General features: G+C 38.8%; 2 protein-coding genes across 5 annotated transcripts; one reads left to right on the top strand and one right to left on the bottom strand.

The window, feature by feature from the left end:
* Positions 1 to 126: 126 nt before the first annotated feature.
* pcolce2b (procollagen C-endopeptidase enhancer 2b) lies at positions 127 to 9,236 on the bottom strand. The gene is made up of 9 exons (XM_041968328.1): positions 9,012 to 9,236; positions 8,630 to 8,738; positions 7,924 to 8,179; positions 7,124 to 7,248; positions 6,846 to 6,982; positions 6,578 to 6,741; positions 5,513 to 5,596; positions 1,666 to 1,833; positions 127 to 1,162 (listed from the first exon to the last, which is right to left on the bottom strand). Exons 1-9 carry the CDS (start codon positions 9,224 to 9,226, stop codon positions 1,032 to 1,034), a joined length of 1,389 nt encoding a protein of 462 aa, XP_041824262.1. The 5' UTR covers positions 9,227 to 9,236; the 3' UTR covers positions 127 to 1,031.
* A 1,743-nt stretch (positions 9,237 to 10,979) lies between these two features.
* Positions 10,980 to 22,797, top strand: LOC121628676 (U2 snRNP-associated SURP domain containing). Of its 4 annotated transcripts, none has more exons than XM_041967866.1 (26): positions 10,980 to 11,049; positions 11,841 to 11,939; positions 12,040 to 12,154; positions 15,096 to 15,220; positions 15,318 to 15,388; positions 15,502 to 15,590; positions 15,734 to 15,769; positions 15,878 to 15,960; positions 16,187 to 16,352; positions 16,444 to 16,655; positions 17,061 to 17,104; positions 18,694 to 18,798; positions 18,897 to 18,963; positions 19,072 to 19,235; positions 19,335 to 19,497; positions 19,582 to 19,661; positions 19,741 to 19,828; positions 19,922 to 20,059; positions 20,143 to 20,332; positions 20,435 to 20,515; positions 20,651 to 20,702; positions 20,791 to 20,938; positions 21,017 to 21,127; positions 21,241 to 21,368; positions 22,020 to 22,196; positions 22,285 to 22,797. In XM_041967866.1, the coding sequence occupies exons 1-26, from the start codon at positions 11,008 to 11,010 to the stop codon at positions 22,421 to 22,423; spliced, it is 2,913 nt and encodes a 970-aa protein (XP_041823800.1). In that variant the 5' UTR covers positions 10,980 to 11,007; the 3' UTR covers positions 22,424 to 22,797. The 4 variants fall into 4 exon arrangements, with proteins under 4 accessions (XP_041823800.1, XP_041823799.1, XP_041823801.1 ...); XM_041967865.1 differs by having other exon boundaries at positions 22,017 to 22,196; XM_041967867.1 differs by lacking the exon at positions 15,734 to 15,769 and having other exon boundaries at positions 22,017 to 22,196.
* Positions 22,798 to 22,833: the final 36 nt, after the last annotated feature.

The raw sequence follows: 22,833 nt of genomic DNA, 5'->3' as shown, positions 1-22,833 counted from the left end.
ACACACCTGATCCATTCTCATGCTTAGTAGAGCGTAGTTGCTTTGACTTCCCCAAACACAACACTTCAAATGCTATTAGGTATTTTTTAGTTTCTAGGTGAAAGACAGAGAGCCATGCAAAAGGAAAATGTTAAAGAAGTTTATTTGGGCAGATGAAAACAATAAAATATAAATAATATCCATAAACTTTTTCCTTATGAAAATATCTTTTGCCTTTAAAACAATTACAGTAAGTAATGACGTGCACTGATGGCATCCATAAACTACAGAAAAGAGCTTTGGCTCGGAAGGTTTCACATAAAATCAGGCAAATCTTTTTAAAGGAATTTTAAACATGTTAAATATTGCACTTTAATCACCACATTTACAACATCCAACCTTTCTCATGAAAACCGAAGACAAGACGTTGACATCATCATTATCATAAAGACTGCAATTACTCCCCTGCACATACTAGCAATTCTTGTCAAATCTGGGATGATTTTGCTGGACAGATCTTTGTTTAAAGCATTGATCCTGGTCTTGATTCCTGTTGTATTCTGTAGACTTGAAGTGGAGGGAGTGAAAAAGGCAGAATAGAATGATAGGAGGCTACAAGTGCCACTATGGGACATCAAAACAGATGTGCACACAGAAAATGTTTCTCATACTAGCTACGATTTAAGCCCCCACTAGGAGCTAGACAGGAATGTGACTAGGCTGGGAATGATCTGTGAAGAGAAGTGGAAATTTCAACACCCTAATCTCGGTTTGCAAAACACAATGACAGACTGTTGTTAACAGAAGACTGGCTGGAATAACTCAGTGCTCCAAAAAACAAACAAACTGCAACAAAATACAAAAGCTAATGGGATTTTCCTTTAAGTGAATAAATCATGCATATTCTATATTTTGCTGGCAGCTCTCTATCCAGATTCAGTTTTATTTTGTGGTGTGTGTTGGTGTCATTGAGAAGGGGATTTGTTTTCTGCTTAACTGTTTCTGAGCCGCAGGGAGGCCAGTTCAGAGGAGATCCTCAGAGCTACTGGAACTCAGCACTGCTTGTTTTTCAGAACATTGAGTCCTTTCTGGTTCTTTGCCTTGAAGGCCATGACAAAGTGGTGTGGGCCAATTTTCCCCCGGCCCTCGTCGTCCACCTGTCCCATGAAGATGTAGTTCAAGCCTGGATAGGTCACACAAAAAAAACCTGAATGCAGTGGCGGAACGGCAGAGACATTCAGGGAGGCCGAATATGAGAATCTGCACATGGCAGGTCTGTATGTTTTATGTTTATATGCACACATATAAACATGTTTAGTTTGGGCAGTGAGTTCTGCCGCTCACCTAACATTTTGGGTTGTTCAGCTGAGCTTGATGGCACAGCACAGGAGGCAAACTCAGAGCCATTGGTCATTCAAAACAGTCAACAAAGAACTTTTTCATGGTTATCATTTACATTTTGACAAATCTTTTATTTGTTCATACACTGCCGGGCCAAAAATAAGTTAACACCAATATTTCATTGGACTGCCTTTATCTTTGATAGATAATCACCCATGCAGTAATTATCCAACAGGAAGCCACTAACTGTTTGCTTAGTTAAATCCAGGTGTTGTTTTTATGTTTTATTTGGCCAGGCAGTGTATTTACCTGAACGCAATCATTTGATTCCACCAGTTCACTCACCTCTTCTGATGAATGGGCACTTTTTGCACAGGATGATAATCTTGGTGCTCATAGTTTTTCCTGCTTGCTGGATTACCAGGCTGCCTTCTTTAAACACATTGATGATGGAGACAGTGGCATACATGCTTCCTCCCTTTATCACAGCAGTAATGACTGTCCCAGTTATCACTGTCAGACACAAAAAAAGAGATTAAATTGGCATAAAACCAAAGCAAAGTTTTTAAATTTGCAGTTATGTTCAGATGGCAACTGTTCCAACTTTTTTTTCTTTAAGCTGTTTACAAGAACTTATTCAAGTCAATTATTAAAATTGAGCTGAAAGTGCCATTTTTAGGCAGGGAAAAAAGGCTGGAGTTTTAGCAGTAAGTAGGATAGTAAAATTAAGAAGTAAGAATTAGAATTTGGAAGTGGCTGCTCAATCAGATCAAACTCTACCAGAATGACAAAATAGAAAAAACAAAAACTCATCATCCAAATCCTATAACATCTCTAACACATGTGGAGTCTCTAAAAGCCATGCATCACTTGATTTTTAGATGATGTAACAAAAATTAGACACACAGATGTACTCTGAGGTTTACAGGGAAATACATTTAGCTCAGAAAGAGCCAAATCCTGCCAAAATGATTTGAAGGGTTTTCAATCTACAGATGGACAGTGGCCAACAGTGATCCACAAAATACTCCCTAAGAGTTTTATGAAGTGTGAAAGTGAAATATTGTGCACTGGCTGAGTCAATCGTCTCTCAACATGGTCAAGCTGTATTTCACCTTCAGCCTGCACACTATTACATAAGTATCCAAATGTCTCGGGATTTGTGTACAAAAATGTACATCTTTTCCTAGAAATCACGTAAGGTACAATTACACTAAGAATTCATTTGCTGGCACTTTCATTAACAAGTATTTCTCTGTGCCGTGGTTTAGACGAAAAATTTTTTTTTTTTTTTTACAAATACAGTGACAACAGCAGCATAAAGAGCCTGAAAATCGACTTTAATAAAAGATGATGTAACTGTCTCGTCTCAGGCAGATTTTTACAGTTTGTTTTGTTGGCAGCTGAAGTAAATCAAAGTCTACGGGATGCTTTTTGATAGAAGTTGATGAAGAAATTGAAGTATTAACAGCAAATACTGCAATATCTGCTATTTCCTGTGCCCCTTGACCTTGCTCTGGCTGGGACCTTCCTCTGCCACTCTCATGGTGGGTCCAGGGTAGTCTTTGGGGTGGGGTGGCTTGGGTTCGTGCTCCGGGATTGCTGCCTATTGCCCGGGTCTCTGGGCTTCCCTAGTCTGCCTCTAGCCTCTGTGGAGGCGTGGTCGCATTTGCATGATCTCACTCATCTCTGATCACTCCTCATTCCTCTTACTCTGCATGAGGACACAGTCACTGAGTTGTCCAGTGGGTTTATACACTAAGAGCTACTTTTGTTTAGTTTTTTTTTTCTGTGTGTGTCTTTGGTACTTTGGTTGTTGTTGTGATACATCTTGTTGTTGCATTCTTGATGACTTTTTTTAAGAACCTCTGATGATTGTCAACGCTGTAAGAAATTCTCTGTTGTGTTTCTGTACAGGTGTAGCAGTTGGTTGTCTGGTGTTAGGTTGGATTGATGGGTTTTTGCTTCTACCCACTGTATCTTGTCTCCTCTTCCTCTTTTCTACTTTCTTTTTTACTTCTCTTCTTTTTTTCTGTCCCCTCCAGTCAGGTCCAGCAAGATTACATAAATTCCATATTTCCAAATAGATAAGATACAGTATATTTAAATAAATAAAGAAATAAAAAATGCTAGACAGGACACATTTTTTTTAAAAAAGGAGTCTGGAATTGACAGAGGTTTTAACAGAGACAGATGTGGTGAAGGAATTCTGTTATTTTATTAGAAACATTAATGACCTGAGAGAAATGTGAACAATGTGTGTGCACCACATTTTACTTTCTTGTCTTTGAAGTGCAGCCTGTCTGTAAAAAATGTTAATATGAATTAACAACTGAGTCTCTCAACATTTCCTTTCAGGCTATCAACACTCTCCTTATGACCTTTTTACAGTTTCCTCTCTCATCTATGAGCTTACAGAGCTTTATGTCATGATTTCAGAGAATACAACATCAACAATATAATTTACAGTCAGACTGTCAGTTTCAGCTTTGAGGGGCAAGGTCTGGGTAAATATAAGATAACATTTTCTGAAAAGTTGTTTTTACAGTTTAATAAAGAATAAAAAGTTACTTTGCCCCCAGTTCTTTTTTTTTTTTTTTTTTCTGTTTCTGTTATTTCCTGTTTCGTCTGACTTGGTCACCAAAAGTACAAAACATACATATTTGTTGCTCTGACTTATAGAGATTTATAGGTGGAAGGTGAACGTGGAGCCGGTGGAATCAGACAGAACCATGGCTCATTCAGCATGAACAGGATACTTTACACTAATCGTACCAATGTGCCTTGACTTTATTTAGTCCCTTTTTCATTTCCTGACAGAGATGAAACATGCCTGTTTCAGTTCCTACTATAAAGCAGTAAGCAGCTTTTACAATTTTAAATCAAGCGCAACGTAAACCATTACAGCTTTAAAGTGTTGATTAGACAAGCTGTTTTCAGCCTACTGTATAACCGCCTCTAACATATCATGTGCTAACTTCTGCCACCACATCACACAGGCGACTTTTTCCACATGTGCCACCACATCGTTCCTCAGTTACTGCTGCAAATCTAAGTGAAGTCTTTGAAATGCCAGTCTAACGCATGCAGTAAACATCTCAGGGAGGAAAATATCAGAGAGGGAGAGCAGCAAATGAAGGCCAAGCATAAATCAACACATTTATTTAATGGTAGTTTAACCACAGTCAGTGGCTGCGTGAGTGTATTTACAGTGAAGGTAACTGTGTACTACTGTATTCAGTCCCTCAGTGCCTGGCTAGCTATCAAGAAAGTCTTTCAGATGTACAAGCAAAAATGACAGGAGCAAAGATAGAGACATGATCAGCAGTATAAGCTGCTATGCAGGGGATTTTTAGCTGTCAAGGGGTCTGCAGGTCTACAGTACTGTGTAAAAGTCTTATGCTAGTGCTAATTTCTTTGTATACTGCCGGGAAAATGAGAAATGGGTGCAGCAATTACTAAAACAGGCAAACGTTCAAAGTTTGTACAATTGTAACTAGTTAGAATATTCATCAGTTTTACTATACTATACTATATTTACTATGACCTTTATTATTATTTTGTTCTGTTCTCTGTAAAGATAAGCCCACACAGTCTGGGCTCTGAGGAGGATTCATCACTCCATCAGACCTGTTGCCACAGATTTTCAGTCCAGTTCTTGCCTCAACCTTTTGTCCTGTTTTTTTTATATTTCTTGAGGACACATTGCACACCATGCTGAGCTAATAGCTCGAGTCACCTTGCTGATTCTTAAATACTGTTTATGCCATAGGTCAGTGATAAGTGGCTTAACAATAATGAATGAATTAATTCATTAACGAATGAATAAAAGATAATCCTCAGATAATGGTCGGGCACTGGCTATGAAAGGTCAAGGACTGAATTGACTGAATGACTGAAAAAGCATACAGTGTCCCAAAAAAACTTTAAAAGACCTTCAGAAATTCTGGTGAACGGTTGCTAAAAACCACTTCAAAAGATCAAGATAAAGTTTGGCTTTTTGGAAACTAAACACAAAGAAGGAAGGAAGGCTCGAGACCTTTGCACAGTGCTGTACATCCTTTGGGAATTCTGCTGTGGGTTGTTTAGTAATAGCGTGTTTGCAATAGTTATCACAATTAAAGCTGGATTCTATCAATGAGTATTTATGAGGTTTTCACACTATAATTGTAATAAGCATTGATGCTCTTACCAAAATTGCTGGAGCAGTAATTACTCTCAAGTGTTCCTCGTCTTTTACATTTCTGCTGACACAGGGCAACAGAGTACTTCAGAGCTGCAGAGACACACACACATGCAAACACACACATAAACACAGGAGAAAACTCAATCTGTAATTTTGTCTGCCATTGATGCAGGCTTGTAAGCTATGGTTACATGTGCTTTGCTTATGGTTCATCTACTGGATATTCTCAGTAACAAAAGAGTCTCTCCAAATGGATGGCTGCCAGCTTCAGAGACAAATAGTACAACAATGAAACAAGACCACGTCTGTTTTTCAAGTTAGAGATACTATAGAGTCTATAAATGTAAGAACCACAGCTTAAGGTGACTTTTTACTGAATAGGGAAAAGCCAGAGAAGAAGAGCCACCCAGAAAGCTGTCACAGTATGATGTTATAGCAGGGGGGCGCCTGGCCCGACAAAGGAGAAAGAAAACTACAGTGTGTGTGGGAATGTGAGTTTAAGTATAAAAATGAACTATGACTGTATGTGCAGACACATACCCACACTGTGTATTAACCTGGGCTATGTACACTTTACGTAAGAGAAATGTGATCAAACACACAATTTTAGCTTATTTAGTGTTTTTAACACGTGAAGGGCAGCATATTTAAAGGGGCTTCCGCTCTCTAATACTAACTCCTAACCCTGTGTTTTAGGACTCTTTGTACAGAGGAAACTGAAAAGTAAATTGTGTATATCAACTGCTTTTCAATTATAAACAGACCATTTGCATCACTGCTTCAAATATAAAGCAGGTTTGATTCAGATCTCACAGCCATAAGCAAAAAAAAGCAGGAGTAGGGGTAATAGATCTAATTGCATCCACATTGCACAATTACTAAAGCACTTTTCTTCTGTTATTTATGCTCTTGGCCAGACCTGCGGTTGTAAGCAGATTCCAAATCCCACTCATGTTTAAAGCAACAGATAAAACCCGCATGTTAACAATACTGTACAGTAGCACAGAAAGTGCATCAACACATAAACATGATACGGTTCTTTTGTTTTGTAGGAATTGAGTTGCAACATACGTATAGGCCTGGTAGTGGCTGGTAGTGTTGTGGTGGTAGGTGCTATGGTGGTAGGGGGGGATTTCTTTGGTCTGAACTTGTAGTGTCCGATGAAGCCATCTGCAGTCAGACTAAGATCCGACAGGAACTGGATCAGGAGCTGATTCCCCTCTGAGAAAACTGGCCTAGAGAGCAGCACAGGAAAGCAGACTGAGGATAAACTGATTTGTAATCACAGCACGGACGATTTACTAAAAAAAGTACCTGCTGCATGACAGAAATCACCTACGCTGGGGGGCTGTCACCACAGTATTTGCCAATTCTCTTTGCGTCGTTTATTTCTGCCCCATTGAAAATGGAGACGTGGTCGTAGCGGCAGTAGTTATCTCGTTCCACATCAAACTTTTCAAACTTTACTTCAATAATCTGCAGCAGGAGACAAATTACAGAAAATTCCTCTTCAGGCAGAGGCTTGTAAGACTTTTTTTCTTCCACTACAAAGAGCCATTTTCCAGTCATTCATGTTTGCATTTGTTTAAAAAAATATTTGAACATGAAATATTTGACCTGATTCTTTGGTGCCACTATATGCCAGGAGCAGGTGACCCCAGCGGGGTAGTCTTTGTCAGGCCAGTTAGGTGTTTTGAAAGTCCCAGAGGGCTTATCCAGTCGGCCTCCACAGTACTGGTCCCCTTGTAGAGAAGATTTAGTTATTACTCATGTTTAAAAAACCCAGCATATTTCCAGTATTGCCAGAAGCATCGGTTTAATAACCACACAAGCTGTGTGGGCTGATTTTTTTTTTTTTTTTTTTTTTACTTTATTTTTCATTTTTTTCCCAACATCACAGAGAAAGAAGCCCAATATAGAAAATAGACACTTAACATATGGATGGCACATATAACAACATTAAAGACTACATGGCAACATCCTCACTGCCGTAATCAAGTTAAAATGAGCCCAATAAACACATTCACCAAACCCACATCAGCTGTCAGGCTGTTGGTCCAGAACGCAGCCAATAAAACTTCACAAAAGCAGTCAGTACGACTGCTTACAGGAGGAGGGGATACCTTTGGTCTGAGCCTTCTACTAAAACAGTTCAGTGGAATTTCATATCATGCTGTAAGTAAACCTGAGATCTAGCTTTCTTTTTGTCTGCACAATCTTAACCCCTGAAGTCATTTTCTCGCCACTAAAACTTCCAAAGTTGTTCAATGTCTCTACCTGTCTGAGCAATCTAAGTAACTTGTGTCTCTCATAGCTCTGTATGTTTGACAAATACTATCCACACAGTTACAACCCTTGCTACGTTAAAATGATTAAATGAGCCAACAATGTTAAGAATCATACTACTGATGGCCTACCTCTCTCATGAGGGTGAGCAGCGGAGAAAACAGCAAGAAAGCCACTCCCTGCAGTGTTGGCATCAGATATCATCTGCAGGAGCATCTTGTTGCCTGTGGAAACGAGGGCTCCTGGCTTGAATGTCCCACAGAAGCGACCAAGTCTCTGCCCATTGACATGGCCACTGTAAACATCCACGTAGTCATAGCGACACAGGTTGTCACTCTCCAAATCAATGAAGCGAAATGATAACACCACCACTCTGCCTTCAGGGACCTGGGTGGGAGATCACACAGGAAATAATTACTGAGTAAAATACAAACCGCACAACAGGTATAAATGTTTTTATACTTAATATTGTTTAAATTATATGGAACAATGTTAAAAACAAATCATTGTTTATTTATTAAACTTGGTGCAGCACTTATGGATCTGGTTATAAAGGCAGTAGTTACATCATCAGCTTCACTGCTTCTAAGTCCAATAAAGAAGTTGAACAAGCCAACAAAAATAGCTTTAAGCCAGCTGTGGCTGAGGACAAGTATTTTTAGAATGAAATTGGTAGTTAAGGCTTAGCCAAAAAAGTGTCTTGCTACTGTATGGTGTGGTGGAGTTTTGTTGTTTTTTTTTTTTTTGTTGTTGTTGTTTTTTAGTATATTTGCAACAACCAGTCAATGTTGTACAAGATTATGCCTGAAAAACTGCTGAATAATAAATTGGACTCACTGTGATTCTCCATACACATTTGGTATTTGGAGGGTAAACTCCTGGGTACCCTTGGCTCCCGATCACTCCAGACTCTCCTGTGATGTTTCCGCCACATGCGAAGATTGTTCTGGAGGGGAAGAAATAGTCTCTATAAACAGGCAATTATATGATAGTGACGATGATGTGTTACAACTATTATGAAAAGAAACACTTAAAAACTTGATGATGATCTGCATTTAATTTAGTTAAGATCTAATTCCTCGCCAATGCGCAAAATGTCCCGAACACGCCCGGACAGCAGAATGAACTCCTGTCCTCCACAGGCTTCGCGAGACCCTGGACACCTTGATGTCTCACAAATCGTTCAAATAAAATTCACAAAAATGAGTCAAAGATGTACCTCCGCTGAGACTGCGCACAGACTTCTGTCAAGAACAGTAGAGTCCATGCGCAGAAAATACTGCATGTTCTCCACATTGTTGGGAAGATGGAGCAGGCGCTTGTCCTGTTTTCGCTCCGTGGCATGAGTGGCATTGTGCTCAGCAGCTGAAACGGTGAGGAAAAGTACCCAGGAGTTCCAGTAGGGAGTTTGAGCGACTGCAAGCTCAAGTACATGAATATAGTGTTTGTCCTGTGTGGTAGGAGGGACGGAGCAGAGGGGGAAAAAAAGGATGAAAGACGCGCTAGGAGGGTGTGGGGGTCTTCCATTAGCTCCACACCACCTGGTTTGTGAAAAAACTCCAAGGAGCTTGCATGAGTTACTAGAACAAACCCGTACAAGGTTTGACATTACAATTTATAAACACTATGGATCTTATAACCTACATATGTTAAGATGATGCTTAGGGTATCCCACTTTTCGAACAAGAATCTACATGTATTTAACACCAGCTGAAACAGGCTTTTTTATGCAAAAAGGTGAGAATAATAGACTGGTGATAGTATGAGAGCACCACCTGCTGGATTATAAAGCATAATGCGTGGCTTTCACATCAGTGGATGAAACGACTTTATTATAAATGGGGGTTTTATGTCTGTGATGCAGCTGTGTTGACATAAAAAGAAAAATATAGAACAACAAATACAACAAAAAGTGCATTCAGTGTTCTGCAATGAAACCACTAATGTTTCCATAGCTGGACTGTACACAAAGTACTAAAAATTTAGCCAATTAGCCCCCAAATCATTCATTTTTAGTGAACCAAGAAATAGATGTATTTGACAAGTAGAGACAGTTTCACCTGTTCTGGTTTCTCTGTTGTGCTTTCATTACCTGATTCCAAGTTAGTTTAATTCTGGTATAAACTAACATTTATTAATATAATGTTTAAGCCCTTTTGGGTCATTTTCTTTGGTTTACATTTGGCCATTATATACTTTCTATACTGCTTTTATTCGACTGGAGTTATTGTAAATAACGAGTTTTATGAAAAGATCAAACCACCCCAATTTATTGAAACACGTTTACAAACTGTTTAATTTAACCTGCTTCTTTTCAAAATTATTATTATTATTCAAAATGCCGCAAGGTGTTTAAGTAACTCAAGTACTACATCATTAAATCACCTGTACATTACACAAGTATTACTCTTTCAGACACAATTTTAAAGTTTCAGAGAAAAGTTTACATTGTCATATGAAATAATAAATTTCAGGCCCAGGAATTTAGGATGTGTTTTATAGTTTTCACAAGGATTTTTTCACATTTAACTGTTTCAGACACAAATATATAGAAAGGTATCAGTTCAGCCTAGAAAAAGAAATAATTGCATCCTGTTCACCATCAAATGTATCCATCATTTAATTATGTTTGCTGATGTTTGCAGAATGCAAAGTTCATCCAGAAGCATTTGACAGTGGACTTCAAGTCCACAAAAACCGCTCTGGAGACATGCTGTCCAGCTCCTGTCTGACTGAAAAAGGTGTTGAAAGAATGATCTCCTCCAATAGTCTTGTCCGCAATCTCCTAGTTAAATGAACTTTGGTGGCTACATTAACCACATGAAGGCGTGTTGGGGAGTTCAAGGAGTGTCGTAACTTTATTAATAAATGGCGCTGATCGTTACTTTTGAATCGGTGAAATTGTGGTCATATAGTGATTTTCAAGTAGACAATATTGTTGGTGAAAATCTGACAATTTGCGGAAATCACGGGCACACCATCCGCTCCAAACACATCCATTTCTCTCTCACTCTCTTTTTTAAATAGTTTATTTATATTGTAGATATAAAACAATGACTCTTTTATTATAGTTATCTAAATAGCCATCTTTTCAAAATGAAAAAAGTAAGTTGAGCCTACCATCACTAACTCATCGATTGATTATTTAGACTTGAATTTCAAGTCAGGCGCTAATCATTTGATCGACGATCGATTTTATTTTAGTTTCTCAAAAGATGGCGGATCGAACGCCTGGCTCTCAAAAAGCTAGCGCTAAGGTGAAATTTATTGTTTGTTCTTGTAGCAGCTATGCTGTACTAAATGTAGTGAAAAGTATATACATTGCAATATGTCTGGAAAACCTTGAATATTTAATTATTAGCATATTGCTAAAGACCATACTTACGAGTGTGCGCAACGATGTTAGCAAAGTGCCACCGAGCTGAGACGAAGTCTGGCTCACCGGCCACACAAGCCAATTTAGTTACGCTAGGCTAAGCTAAGCTAATGAATTCGCTTCAGCCATCAGGACTAGCCGAAACAGTCGACTTGGAAGTCAATATAGTTGGCCAAAATTTTTTTAAGGATATAGACTATATTCAGAGGACAGTTTGGTAAATCTAAATCTGAGGTTAGAATTGTTAAATTACATATTTAGAGTCGGTGGCCTTAAATGTCAACGTTAGCCTCTTGTAAAAACCATTAGCCACTCGGCATGATGTATTCAGTCTCAAGCGCAGCAGTTCACTCCGACGATTGAGGCCTTTACCTAATTTTGTTCAGTTTCAAGCTTTACCGGATTGAACATATATGGTCAATTTTATCTAACAGAATGTCTAACAATGTTTAAGTCAGTGATAGCAATCTTCGCGCATTGTAGTGTGAGTGAGTTACAGTCATTGACAATGCTTCTGTGGTCTGACCAATGACAACCGTCACTTCTCGTCTGAATAACAGAAACCAAAATCGTTTAACGCAGTAGAAGTATTGGTGAACACATGTAAGGGCAAATTAAAATATGAATATAATTACCCTGTTTAAACCAACCATTCTCTGTTTACATTGACAGGCGCTGCTTGAGAGCAAACTGAAATCCTTCAGCATCGGTAAAATGGCAGTGGCAAAAAGGACCTTAAGCAAGAAGGAACAAGATGAAATAAAGAAAAAGGCTAGCTGAACTTATTTTTCATTAATAATTTATGAATTAACTTTGCTATCTGAGGTGATCTGCCACTGATTTCTCTTTTATTTTAAATTTCTGTGTTCAGGAAGATGAGCGGGCTGCAGCAGAGATTTATGAGGAGTTTCTTGCTGCGTTTGAAGGCGGAGGAGAGGGCAAAGTCAAGGCTTTTGTCCGTGGAGGTATTGCAAATGCAACAAAAGGTATAACATTTGCACAGTTTTTACTTTGTTTATTTTTGCAGGCATGTTGAACCTAAAAACAAACAAAAAAAACATAAAAACTCAAGACACCAAGATAAAATATTACACATATACAAACAACAATGAAGATATACACAAAATACAAATGACAAATACACGGAACCGACATCAAATAGAATAAACAGAAATGATAAAAAATCCCAACAGTTATACGTATTCAAAATCTGACCATATATTTATAAGATAATGACAAGGTTAGACCAGGGTACACATACTAATAATATTAATGTCAATGATGGCAACCCCCCCCTTCTAAGGTGTCATTACCTGGTCTTTTCATGTATCCACTGTCCTCTAAGTGTTTTTAAATATTTTTTGAAAACTTATTACACAAAAAAATCTAACATAGAGACCCTTTGCTCATACCACAACTTTGTCCCGTGAAAGTTCATGCAAGCTTTTCACTAATTTAAATAATGTTAAAAAGGTGTGCGCTGATTGGCCGCAGGGAGGCCAGAGTCGAAAGGGAGCTGACCCACTGCATGCACAGTGCGTCAGACTCCAAAACATCAACAGCTTAGTGATGGCGAGCGATCCTGACCAAGCAGCAGCTTACAGAATTCAGCCATTTATGTTCAAACCAGACTCTGAGCCTGAGAGTGACGATACCGCCTCTACACTGCACTACACTGCAGCCTCTGTAATAATTACAGTTTTATAAACCTCTTCCAGGAGGCTCATTTGTGCATTGCAGGGGGTTAAATTTTAGGCTTGTCCCTTAGCATTAGCGTTAGCATTTGCTGTGTCAGCTTAACTCGCGTCTCAGACACAGTAAAGGATAACTTTATATTAGTAGCGACACTTGCTGATTACATTGATGGTGAGCTGCTCAAAGTTGGTTTCCCCTCTTTCCAACTGCAGGGTTGATGCCATCTTTGCCTGAAATTGTCCCAAATTACTGAAACATTCAGGCGCAAATAGAGTGCGGCAGGCAGAGATGCAGGTACATTATTTCCAAAAATAAATGTAATCCATTTGTAGTAGTAGTAGTTTGGTCTGCTGCTACAGGAAGACTAAAAACATATTGATGTTGGTTTTGTTAACCGACAACCGAGCAGTTAACATGAGAGCACCGTTTCAACATCTTCACACAACTTGTTGCTAATGACAACTGGCGGTAGCGTGAGTAGGTGATTTTAGGCATGGAAGGGGGGCTGGTTTATTCAAATAGCCTCCTTTTATGACGAAATCCCAGGAGCAAATTAAAGTCACGCGTTTTAGAGAGTTCTGCTGTGAGCAAAGTGCCCAAACAGAAAAACTCAACCGTCTTCAAAAGGAAGGCTTTCAGGGAAGTCAACACTTCTGTCCAACACCAATACACATGTTTTAACTTAAAAAAATGTGCAATTTTCCAGGTGATGACTCTTTTAACAGATTGTATAAAGACAGTTTTCTAATGTTCACTGGGACAGAGTTCCAGTCCCATTGTAGGGATGTCCCAATTAGAAATTTTCTTGGTATGATTATTGTCTAAGAAGTAATCACAGTTTTATGATTATTACGATTATAATGCTTAAATCAATTTCCTAGCACTAATATGTGGAAAATCACCCAAACACTCTTTTAGTTTTATTAGTTTTATTTATTTATATCTTTTCCTGCCAAAATAACTAATTAATATAACAGCAAAGTAAAAAAGAAGTCTCATTCAAGCTAAATCTCTTCTATGGAAAGAATAAATAAATCCTACACATTAACTCTGGATTTCTCTCACATGGAACAGGTCCTCTACCTGGATGTGGGAGGCTTCTTTCTGTAAACCACATTATAAAAAGAGTTTTGAACATTTCTTAACAACTTGAGTAGAGAGTTTAGAAACCTAGGAAAAACATCTATCTAGCTTGGACTTGAACTGTCCTTAGCACAATAACTGTTGTTTGTTTGTGACATAAATAATACTACAATAGTGAAAATAAATAAGATCGTATATCTGGAATTAAATGCTGTTTCTTTGTTTGAAATGCAAAATCTGTCACAAAAGACTTATTTAGTTTGTTTTTCTCATCTGTGTAACGCCACGTGCAGTGAATGCGTCATGTTGCGCTGTAAGACCAACCCGAGTCTTAAATATTTACAAAATGGCAAATGACACAATAACATGTCTTTTCAGTTATATAAATATTCCCTCAACCTTTTACAGGCTGGTGAGCCGTCCTCCACAATGACACCTTGGTCATCTTTTTTTCTGTAACCCAAAACAAAATAAAAAGAAACTCCAACTCTTAATCCGTTTGTTTGAAGGGAAAACGCTTCCTCTGCTGTAGTTTCCCACTCAGGCAGCCTCTTCTGCAGCCCTCAAGGAACCAAAACTTGTTTTCGTTCTGTTAGGAAGTTGTGTTTATACACTGATATAAATCATACGTAATATTTAAAATAAAGTGACGATTTTGAGGTATCATTACAATTGGTTAATCGTAATGTTTACTACTGCGATTAATTATAAAATTAAATAATTTTGACATCTCTTGTCCTGTGCAGCTGCTACTGAAAATCAACAGATTGAAAGCACTTTTTGGAGATAATGTAATGCTGTCCCTTCTTGCTGCATCTCTTGTTAGTTAATATGACTTATTTCTGATGTTTGCAAACTGGAGAGGGATGAAAGGCCATGGATTTGAATATTTTATAATGTTTGTCCAGCTTAAGAGATAAAGCTTCTGTCAAATTGTGAACTGGTGATATTGTAATAGTTTCTTGTAAATATATTGATTGCTTGCTTATGTCTTTTTTTGCCTCATTTGTTGGTAAAATTTGAGTTGGGGATACATTTGGTTTTAATGAGTTCATTATTGTATTAATACTACATAAACTGTCTAGTTCGGGGGAAAAATTATTTAATTTTTGGTGTGAATTTTGAACCAATGCTTTTTTCTTTTTATAGAAGAAGCAGCTGCTGATGAGAAAAAAGGAAAGTTATATAAACCTAAGTCACGTTTTGAGAACCAGACTAAAAGCATCCTGCCTTTGGAGACCCCGCCTCAGTTTTTAGCATTAGACAAAAGAAATGTGAGTACCATTAAAATGAGCATGTCTCATTTGACCTTCATGGTGTAGCTCACTTAGTTTTTACTTCACAAATTTTATTTCCCATTTTGTGTTTCAGACTTTGAAGAAAGGTAATGAAAAGGAAAAGAAGAAGAGTAACCTGGAGCTCTTTAAAGAAGAACTTAAACAGTATGTTTCAGCACTTATACTGATGCTTTTCCACATCTTATGGTTTGGTTCTAATGGGACAGAAGATATACTGTAAACACTTGTTATACTTGATTGTACGATATTTCTTGCAGGATCCAGGAAGAAAGGGATGAAAGACACAAGATGAAAGGACGTGTTAGCCGTTTCGAACCTCTCCCTGGCATGGAGGGAAGGCGCTCATGTGAGTGTATTCAAGCTGCATGAGTGTCCTACATGTATTAACTTGGCCTGAAATGGTTGTGTCCAGCGCGCCTTACTCCACTCCCTACCTCTTTGTCCTCTTTCCCTGAAACAAAATTTATACTGCTTTTCTGCTTCTTTTAGCGGATGGTTCTTCAAGAAGAAACCGTCCGTCCAGTGGTAATTTTGACTTAATACAGTGGCTGTGAATATCTTCAACTTGCTAAGAAAATCATTCTTGTTATTAGACAGCAGCAGGAGATTATTTTCTCTTTTCTGTGTCTGCAGTTTTGGACGATTCTGCTCCAGGTTCCCATGATGTTGGCGACCCATCCACAACTAACTTGTATCTTGGAAACATCAATCCACAGGTAGTATTTTATTTTTTTTTTTTTAAGGGGAAATTCTTTAGACAGAAAGATGCTGAAGTAACAAATCAGCCAGCTTAGCTGTGAAAATGAATTTGACATGACCTTGGTGCTTTACCTGTGATTGATTTTAAATAATATGAATTCTACTGCCTTGGCACTGAATTTCAAGGTGGTATGCTGTGTGAATAATACATTTTCCCTTCAAATTTTTATAACCATGTTATAGATGAATGAAGAGATGCTGTGTCAAGAGTTTGGCCGCTACGGCCCACTAGCTAGTGTTAAAATCATGTGGCCAAGGACAGATGAGGAGAGAGCTCGGGAGCGGAACTGTGGCTTTGTGGCTTTCATGAACCGGAGGGATGCTGAACGAGCACTCAAGAACCTAAATGGTACATCTTTATATAAATTCAAGAAATTCCAATACACTTTACTCATGCTATATATGTCTAAATATCTTGTATTTATTTTCTCAAACTAAAGGAAAGATGATCATGAACTTTGAGATGAAATTAGGATGGGGCAAAGGTGTACCTATTCCACCCCATCCCATCTACATCCCTCCTTCCATGATGGAGCATACACTGCCACCGCCTCCCTCTGGCCTACCCTTCAACGCACAGCCGCGGGAGAGGCTAAAGAACCCAAATGCTCCCCTGCTTCCTCCACCCAAAAACAAGGAGGAGTTTGAGAAGGTAACTCAATATGACAGCCAAAGGTTTTCTCATGCGAAATGGCAGTGTTTTAATTGTGCTGGTAAGATGTTAGCCTTTGTATTCAATAGTCAGTGCAGGTTTTACACCTAGTTTCTATAAGTGATAGGCTTCTTTTTGTTGTACTTTTTTTGTTTGTTTTTTTGCTGTTGAATGAATTATTCTAGTTGGACTGTATGAACGTGTGGTTATAATGAAATGGTAGCCTGTGTTAATGAATAACTTGGTTAAGTATCAGGGGTTTTTGGCCTTTAGTAAAACTGACAGCAGTAAAAGAAATTTGTTGTCTTTATGCACTTTGAAATGCATTTTTTATATTTTTCACCTGTTGCCTTTTTAACAATACTCACATTCTATGTTTATTATCTGATGTGACTTCATATACAGACTCTGTCGCAAGCCATAGTCAAAGTGGTTATCCCAACAGAAAGGTACATGTTTTTCTTTTTTTCTAATTGGTGTACAAACTTAGGAAAAAAAACATCCCATAATGAAGCTTAATTTTTTTAAAATTGGATCTCTGCATGCTACAGGGGGCTGGTCAGTGTGGATGAGCAATGGTTGAGGCGATTGTACACTGTTCTCATACCAGTTAACAAATAATACTGACTGATGAGCTGTTTTATTATCATGCTCGTTCACATCTCACCTTCATTCATTTTGTCCTTAAATATGTAGCAAAACATCAATATACAGCTGCTTTAATATGCTGTTTAGAGGCAAAGGTCATCACTTTCACAGTTCCACTTCATACATAAACATTTAATTTTGTTGGTCTACATGGTGCTCGGTTACATACAGTGTAGGCTAATTCTAGACCTGTAGTTGTGAAAGCCTGCTCTCTGGCCATTGCTCACTCAGACCGTCTCCCCCTTTGGCCTCTGTCACTCTGCGGGAGCTCAGTAAATCGGGCCCCTTCCAACAAATCCAAACCTCCTAGCATTTGTCTATATATGACCTTTGACATTGGCCTTGGTGAGCAGCACAAGTTGAACTGTCTGCAGCAGCGAGGGACCTGAAAAGCATCATGGGATGGATTGGGAAAGTATACAGAATTTTACCCCGTCATTGGTACGATCAGCTCCAATACAAGTAAATGTGATCTGTGTTGTCAAATGGAAGACATCCTCTGTCTTGTTGGCCACTTTAGGCTATTTGTATATAGCAAGGACCACTTATTCCCCTGCCCCAAAAAAGTTTGCAGAAGAACTTCAATAATCCCATTTACACCATATTCAGTCAGTCTAGGTCCAGTAGATTATCTATTTCAAACCAAGAATCTTTTACTACTTTTTCCACTTGTGGGATGAGTGGTAATTGAAAGACATTGTACTGGCTCATGTTTCTGTCAATACAGTGCCTTATCAATACTCCCCATCTCTTTTACCACCTTATACAGCTTCACTTGTCCACCATTTCTATGAAATGTTTGTTTAGGAAGATTTCATTGAAAGGTTCTAAGCAGTGCAGTGTAATTAAAATCTGTTGCACTGTTGCCTCAGTGATCTCAGGCATAATCTCAAGGATTAAGTAGAATTTTGCACTTGATTAAAAAAAAAAAAAGCTCAGTTTTAGATGTTATTTTATGTTTTGATTTTTGTCACTTATTCATTAATGTTATACATAGGCCCAGAGGCATAGTAACTTTCTATCTTAATTTATTCTTGGACATGTGACACTCACCAAGTTGTCTATTTAAATGGGTCTTTATAATACCCTTCATTTGGCCTTTCACAATTTAATTATTCATCATAATATATTGGATATTTAATGAGTTAATTGGGTATTAACATCCTCTGTTAGACATAGTATTACTATGGCACCATTCAGTTTTAATTACATTTAAATGTCCAGGAAAATTGGTTTCATCCTGCAGCATTTCTTTGACGTATTATTCAAGGAAACTGTTGCAGGTGTCAAACCTCCAAGAATAAATCAAGCTTTGATAAGCAGGTTTGAAGTAGTGCTCAAGTGTCCGTCCAGTCTGAATCCGTTTGCTTTAACTGTGTTTTTCTTGTAGGAATTTGCTCTCTCTCATCCACCGCATGATCGAGTTTGTGGTGCGTGAAGGCCCAATGTTTGAAGCCATGATCATGAACCGAGAAATCAACAACCCCATGTACAGGTCAGTCTAGTTGCAGAAATGTTAGAAGCATTCTCATTTTTGTATTTGCATGTTGTTTATGCAGACTTGTGATGGAAGTAATTGTCCCCCCCCCCCAGATTTTTATTTGAGAACCAGAGTCCTGCGCATGTATATTACCGGTGGAAACTCTACACTATACTACAGGTTAGAGCATTGATAATGGCTTAACATAGCATGAACATGAATGTTTTGCTGAAAGAGTGTTTGTGAAAAGATTCAGTGGTTATTTAACGTAAAGGAATTCTTTCTCAGGGTGAATCACCAGCTAAATGGCGAACAGAGGACTTCAGAATGTTTAAAAATGGCTCTTTGTGGCGCCCGCCTCCTCTTAATCCATACCTCCATGGTCCGTATGATGATGGTGAAGAAGAGGAGGAAGAAGAGGAGGGCAACAAAAAAGGCTGCTTGAAAGAAGAGTAAGATCTTGCCCTCATGGAAATATTTATACCTAATTTTCCATATATGATGAGAAGTTCAACTGTTGTGTTGTGTCTAAACATCCTTTATGTCTGCAGGGAGCGAGACAAACTGGAGGAGATGCTTCGTGGTTTGACTCCCAGGAGGGGGGATATCGCAGAGGCCATGCTGTTTTGCCTGAGCCACGCTGAAGCTGCTGAAGAGATTGTAGAGTGTGTCACAGAGTCTCTCTCTATCCTGAAGACCCCTCTACCAAAGAAGGCAAGGCCAAAGTCTGCGTTTACCATAATCAAAGAACTTTTCTTCAAGAATCTGCAACTCACATTTTGTTCTTTGGCATTTCAGATTGCACGGTTATATCTGGTTTCTGATGTGCTGTACAACTCTTCAGCCAAAGTTGCAAACGCATCTTACTACAGAAAATAGTAAGTTGTTTGCTTTGTTTACTTTGACTGATTACGTTTTGTTGTTTTAAATGAATAACTCTGCCCCTGTTGTCTTTAGTTTTGAGACAAAGCTCTGCCAGATTTTCTCAGACCTCAATGCCACATACAAGACAATACAAGGTCACCTTCAGAGTGAGAACTTTAAGGTACCAATCCTTGCCTAGTAATCTTAAGAAGCTGGAGAATATACATCACCTATGTCACTCACTTATTCTCATCATGGTTTTTCTCTGCTCTAGCAACGAGTGATGTCTTGTTTCCGGGCGTGGGAGGACTGGGCAGTGTACCCAGACCCCTTCCTCATAAAGCTTCAGAACATCTTCCTGGGTCTTGTTAATCTCTCTGTAGAGAAGGAGCCTGTGGTCCCCGTTGTGGAGGTAAATGATGCAGCACCTGAAGCACCTTAAAAATGTAATTTAATCTCCACATCTTAAATCTCTCTTTGCTGTCTTTGTGTCAGCCTGAGTCAACAGAGGACATTGATGGGGCTCCAATAAATGAGTATGTAGATGGCACCCCGTTGGAGGATGTTGATGGGGTGCCTATTGACGCTGGGACCATCGATGGAGCACAAATTGATGGAGCCCCTCTGGATGATCTAGATGGAGTTCCTATCAGACCCATGGAAGAAGACATAGATGGAATACCTTGTGAGTGATGCAGAGACTTGCACAGGAATTTAAATGTTAATGATTTCAGTCCTGATGTTTGTCAATATATAGTTTAACTGCTTCTTTTTCTGGTGATTGCAGTTGATCAGGCCAAAGAGGCAACATTCAAGGTAGCACCTTCAAAATGGGAAGCAGTGGATGAAACTGAGTTGGAGGCTCAAGGTGAGATGATGGAATATGCAGTTGTAATATTTGGAAATTGCACTTTTTTGTACCCAAATTGTAGAATAGAAACTTGCTGTTCATGTGTGAACTTGTCATTATATTTAACCTTGCTGGCCTTCGTTTCATCCTCAGCTGTGACAACCTCAAAATGGGAGATATTTGAGCAGCCAGAAGAAACTAAAAAGTAAGTTTCTCCCCCCCCCCCTACTTTTTAAGGTCTTCAAATTCCTTTTTGCACATTTTTCCTTCATTAAATTGATCTATCTCTAAAGGGTTGAGGAAGACAGCGATAATGATGATAGGAGCCCTCGCTCAGAGGATAATCAGAGTTTCTCCAACCCCACTCGAGATGATCCTGATGTTAAAGCCAAGCTTTCTGAAATGAATGAGGAAAAACGCACCAAACTCAGAGAGATTGAGGTACCTTTCAGTTGTTTGCTGAAGAAACAGTGCATTCATTTTTGACCACTGCTTAATTTTTTTTATTATTTCGAACAGGTTAAAGTCATGAAGTTTCAGGATGAGCTAGAATCTGGAAAAAGACCCAAAAAGCCTGGCCAGAGTATTCAGGAACAGGTGGAGCACTACAGGGACAAACTATTACAAAAGGTATTGAATTAAGCCGTTTTATTTTTTAGTTTTATTCCTGTATTTAAGAACCATTGATTAAATCTAATGTAGGACTTGACAGTGGGGTGATGATTTGGGTTACTTCTTTCTAGGAAAAAGAAAAGGAAAAACTTGAACGGGAGAAGGAGAGGGAGAAGAAAGAGAAAGAAAAGGCTGAGGTGCGGTTAAAAGAGCTGAAGAAGGAAAAGGAGAAAGATGATACACCAACCAGGAAAGAAAGGTGAGTGCAATTTGGTACCAGTGCAGTAGCTACGTTTACATGGAAGACTTTTAATCCGATCGAATGTCCGATCAGAAAATATGTCGGCTGATCCGATCGGCCTTGATTGGAAGTTAATTTTAAATCTGATCAAGAGAGGTGGTTTAAACCTTCTCACGATCTGATCAGCAGGAAAAAATAATCATGTATACACTCATTCCAGTTGTTTTGTGGTGGATGTTGTCTCTGCGCATGCTTGAACCACGTTGCAGTTACGTAACAATGAGTTTCAGGGAAGACTTGAAAAATGGCGGCAGCAAAACAGAACGGGACTGTGGCGGATACATTTTTGTTAGAAACTGAAGAGTTAAGGATTATTGAGCATTTCGAGGGTTAAAAGGTTTAAAAACATCTTCCAAACTAGTAGCCACTGCGCATGTCAAAAGCCTTACTATTGTATTAAATCTGTAAATACAACTGATCGGATCGCTATCTAGCATCCATGTAAACAAGTGATCTGGTATCTCCAATCAGATTGATTTAAATCGGATTGATGAAATATTTGTCCATGTAAACATAGCTACTCTCAGGTTAACCACAGGTTGTACAAAACAAAAAGTGGGATTTGTGTAATGTCTGATCTGTCAGATGTATGTCCCCTTTGGTTAGTAGGAAGCGGCATCACAGTGGGTCTCCCAGCCCAACAAGGAGTGGCAGCAGACGAGGCCGGTCATCCTCACCTCGCTCAGAAAGATCAGAACGCTCTGATCGATCTTACTCTAAAGACACATCTTCCCGGTCGTCCCATAAAGACTCTCCTCGATCCAGCAACAAGAAGTCATCCAGGAGGTAAGATTGTAAAAATTGTTGGAGCTGGATCTGTTTTACACATTTCTTGGGAAAAAAATTCAAATATACGATACATTTATTCCACTAGATCTCCCTCATCACCTCGCACACCAAAACGATCTAGGAGGTCACGCTCTAGAACACCCAAGAAATCCGCGAAGAAGTCCCGCTCCAGATCAAGGTCTCCACACCGATCTCACAAAAAGTCAAAGAAGAGCAAACACTGACATCTTTTCCAACAACCTCCAAACCAGCCCCTACCACTCTTCCCTTCTCTGCACCATTATGTATAATAGGTCGACTGACTTGGCAGCTGAAGATCTATGCCCAAATGCTAATTTAAGGACAGTGAAGAGTGAAGTGTGTTGCATGGGTTTCCATCTGGTGTATCAAATAGATGGAGCAACTGCTGTTTTATATTGTAAAAAAAAACAAAAAGTGCTTGTGTGTCCTATTTCCCCATCTCCTCAAAGTGGAATTCATCTATGTGATAGACCACACCTGTAAAGAGTGTGACAAGTCTTACATTCATGCTGTCATTTTCTGTTTTTGTAGTTCACATTAAAAAGAATTCCTAATAAAAACAAGTTTTTTTTATTTACAGCTGACCATAATTTGCCATTCTGGCTGTTTGAAC

The sequence above is a fragment of the Melanotaenia boesemani genome, chromosome 18 (genome assembly GCF_017639745.1).
Source record: "Melanotaenia boesemani isolate fMelBoe1 chromosome 18, fMelBoe1.pri, whole genome shotgun sequence".
Taxonomy (NCBI): domain Eukaryota; kingdom Metazoa; phylum Chordata; class Actinopteri; order Atheriniformes; family Melanotaeniidae; genus Melanotaenia; species Melanotaenia boesemani.
Note: the sequence above shows the minus strand (reverse complement) of the source record. Positions and strands in the feature narration are given on the sequence as shown.

Bases quoted from the DNA above. Each gene is read 5' to 3' on its own strand.
- pcolce2b (XM_041968328.1), bottom strand. From the start codon at position 9,226: ATGTACTTGAGCTTGCAGTCGCTCAAACTCCCTACTGGAACTCCTGGG. The intron at 6,983-7,123 runs GTCAAATATTTC...CTCCTGCTGCAG, and splicing joins TAGTGGCACCAAAGAATCAG to ATTATTGAAGTAAAGTTTGA. The intron at 5,597-6,577 runs GTATGTTGCAAC...GTGTCTCTGCAG, and splicing joins AGCCACTACCAGGCCTATAC to CTCTGAAGTACTCTGTTGCC.
- LOC121628676 (XM_041967865.1), top strand. From the start codon at position 11,008: ATGGCGGATCGAACGCCTGGCTCTCAAAAAGCTAGCGCTAAG. The intron at 11,940-12,039 runs GCTAGCTGAACT...TTCTGTGTTCAG, and splicing joins AAGATGAAATAAAGAAAAAG to GAAGATGAGCGGGCTGCAGC. The intron at 15,389-15,501 runs GTATGTTTCAGC...TATTTCTTGCAG, and splicing joins TTTAAAGAAGAACTTAAACA to GATCCAGGAAGAAAGGGATG.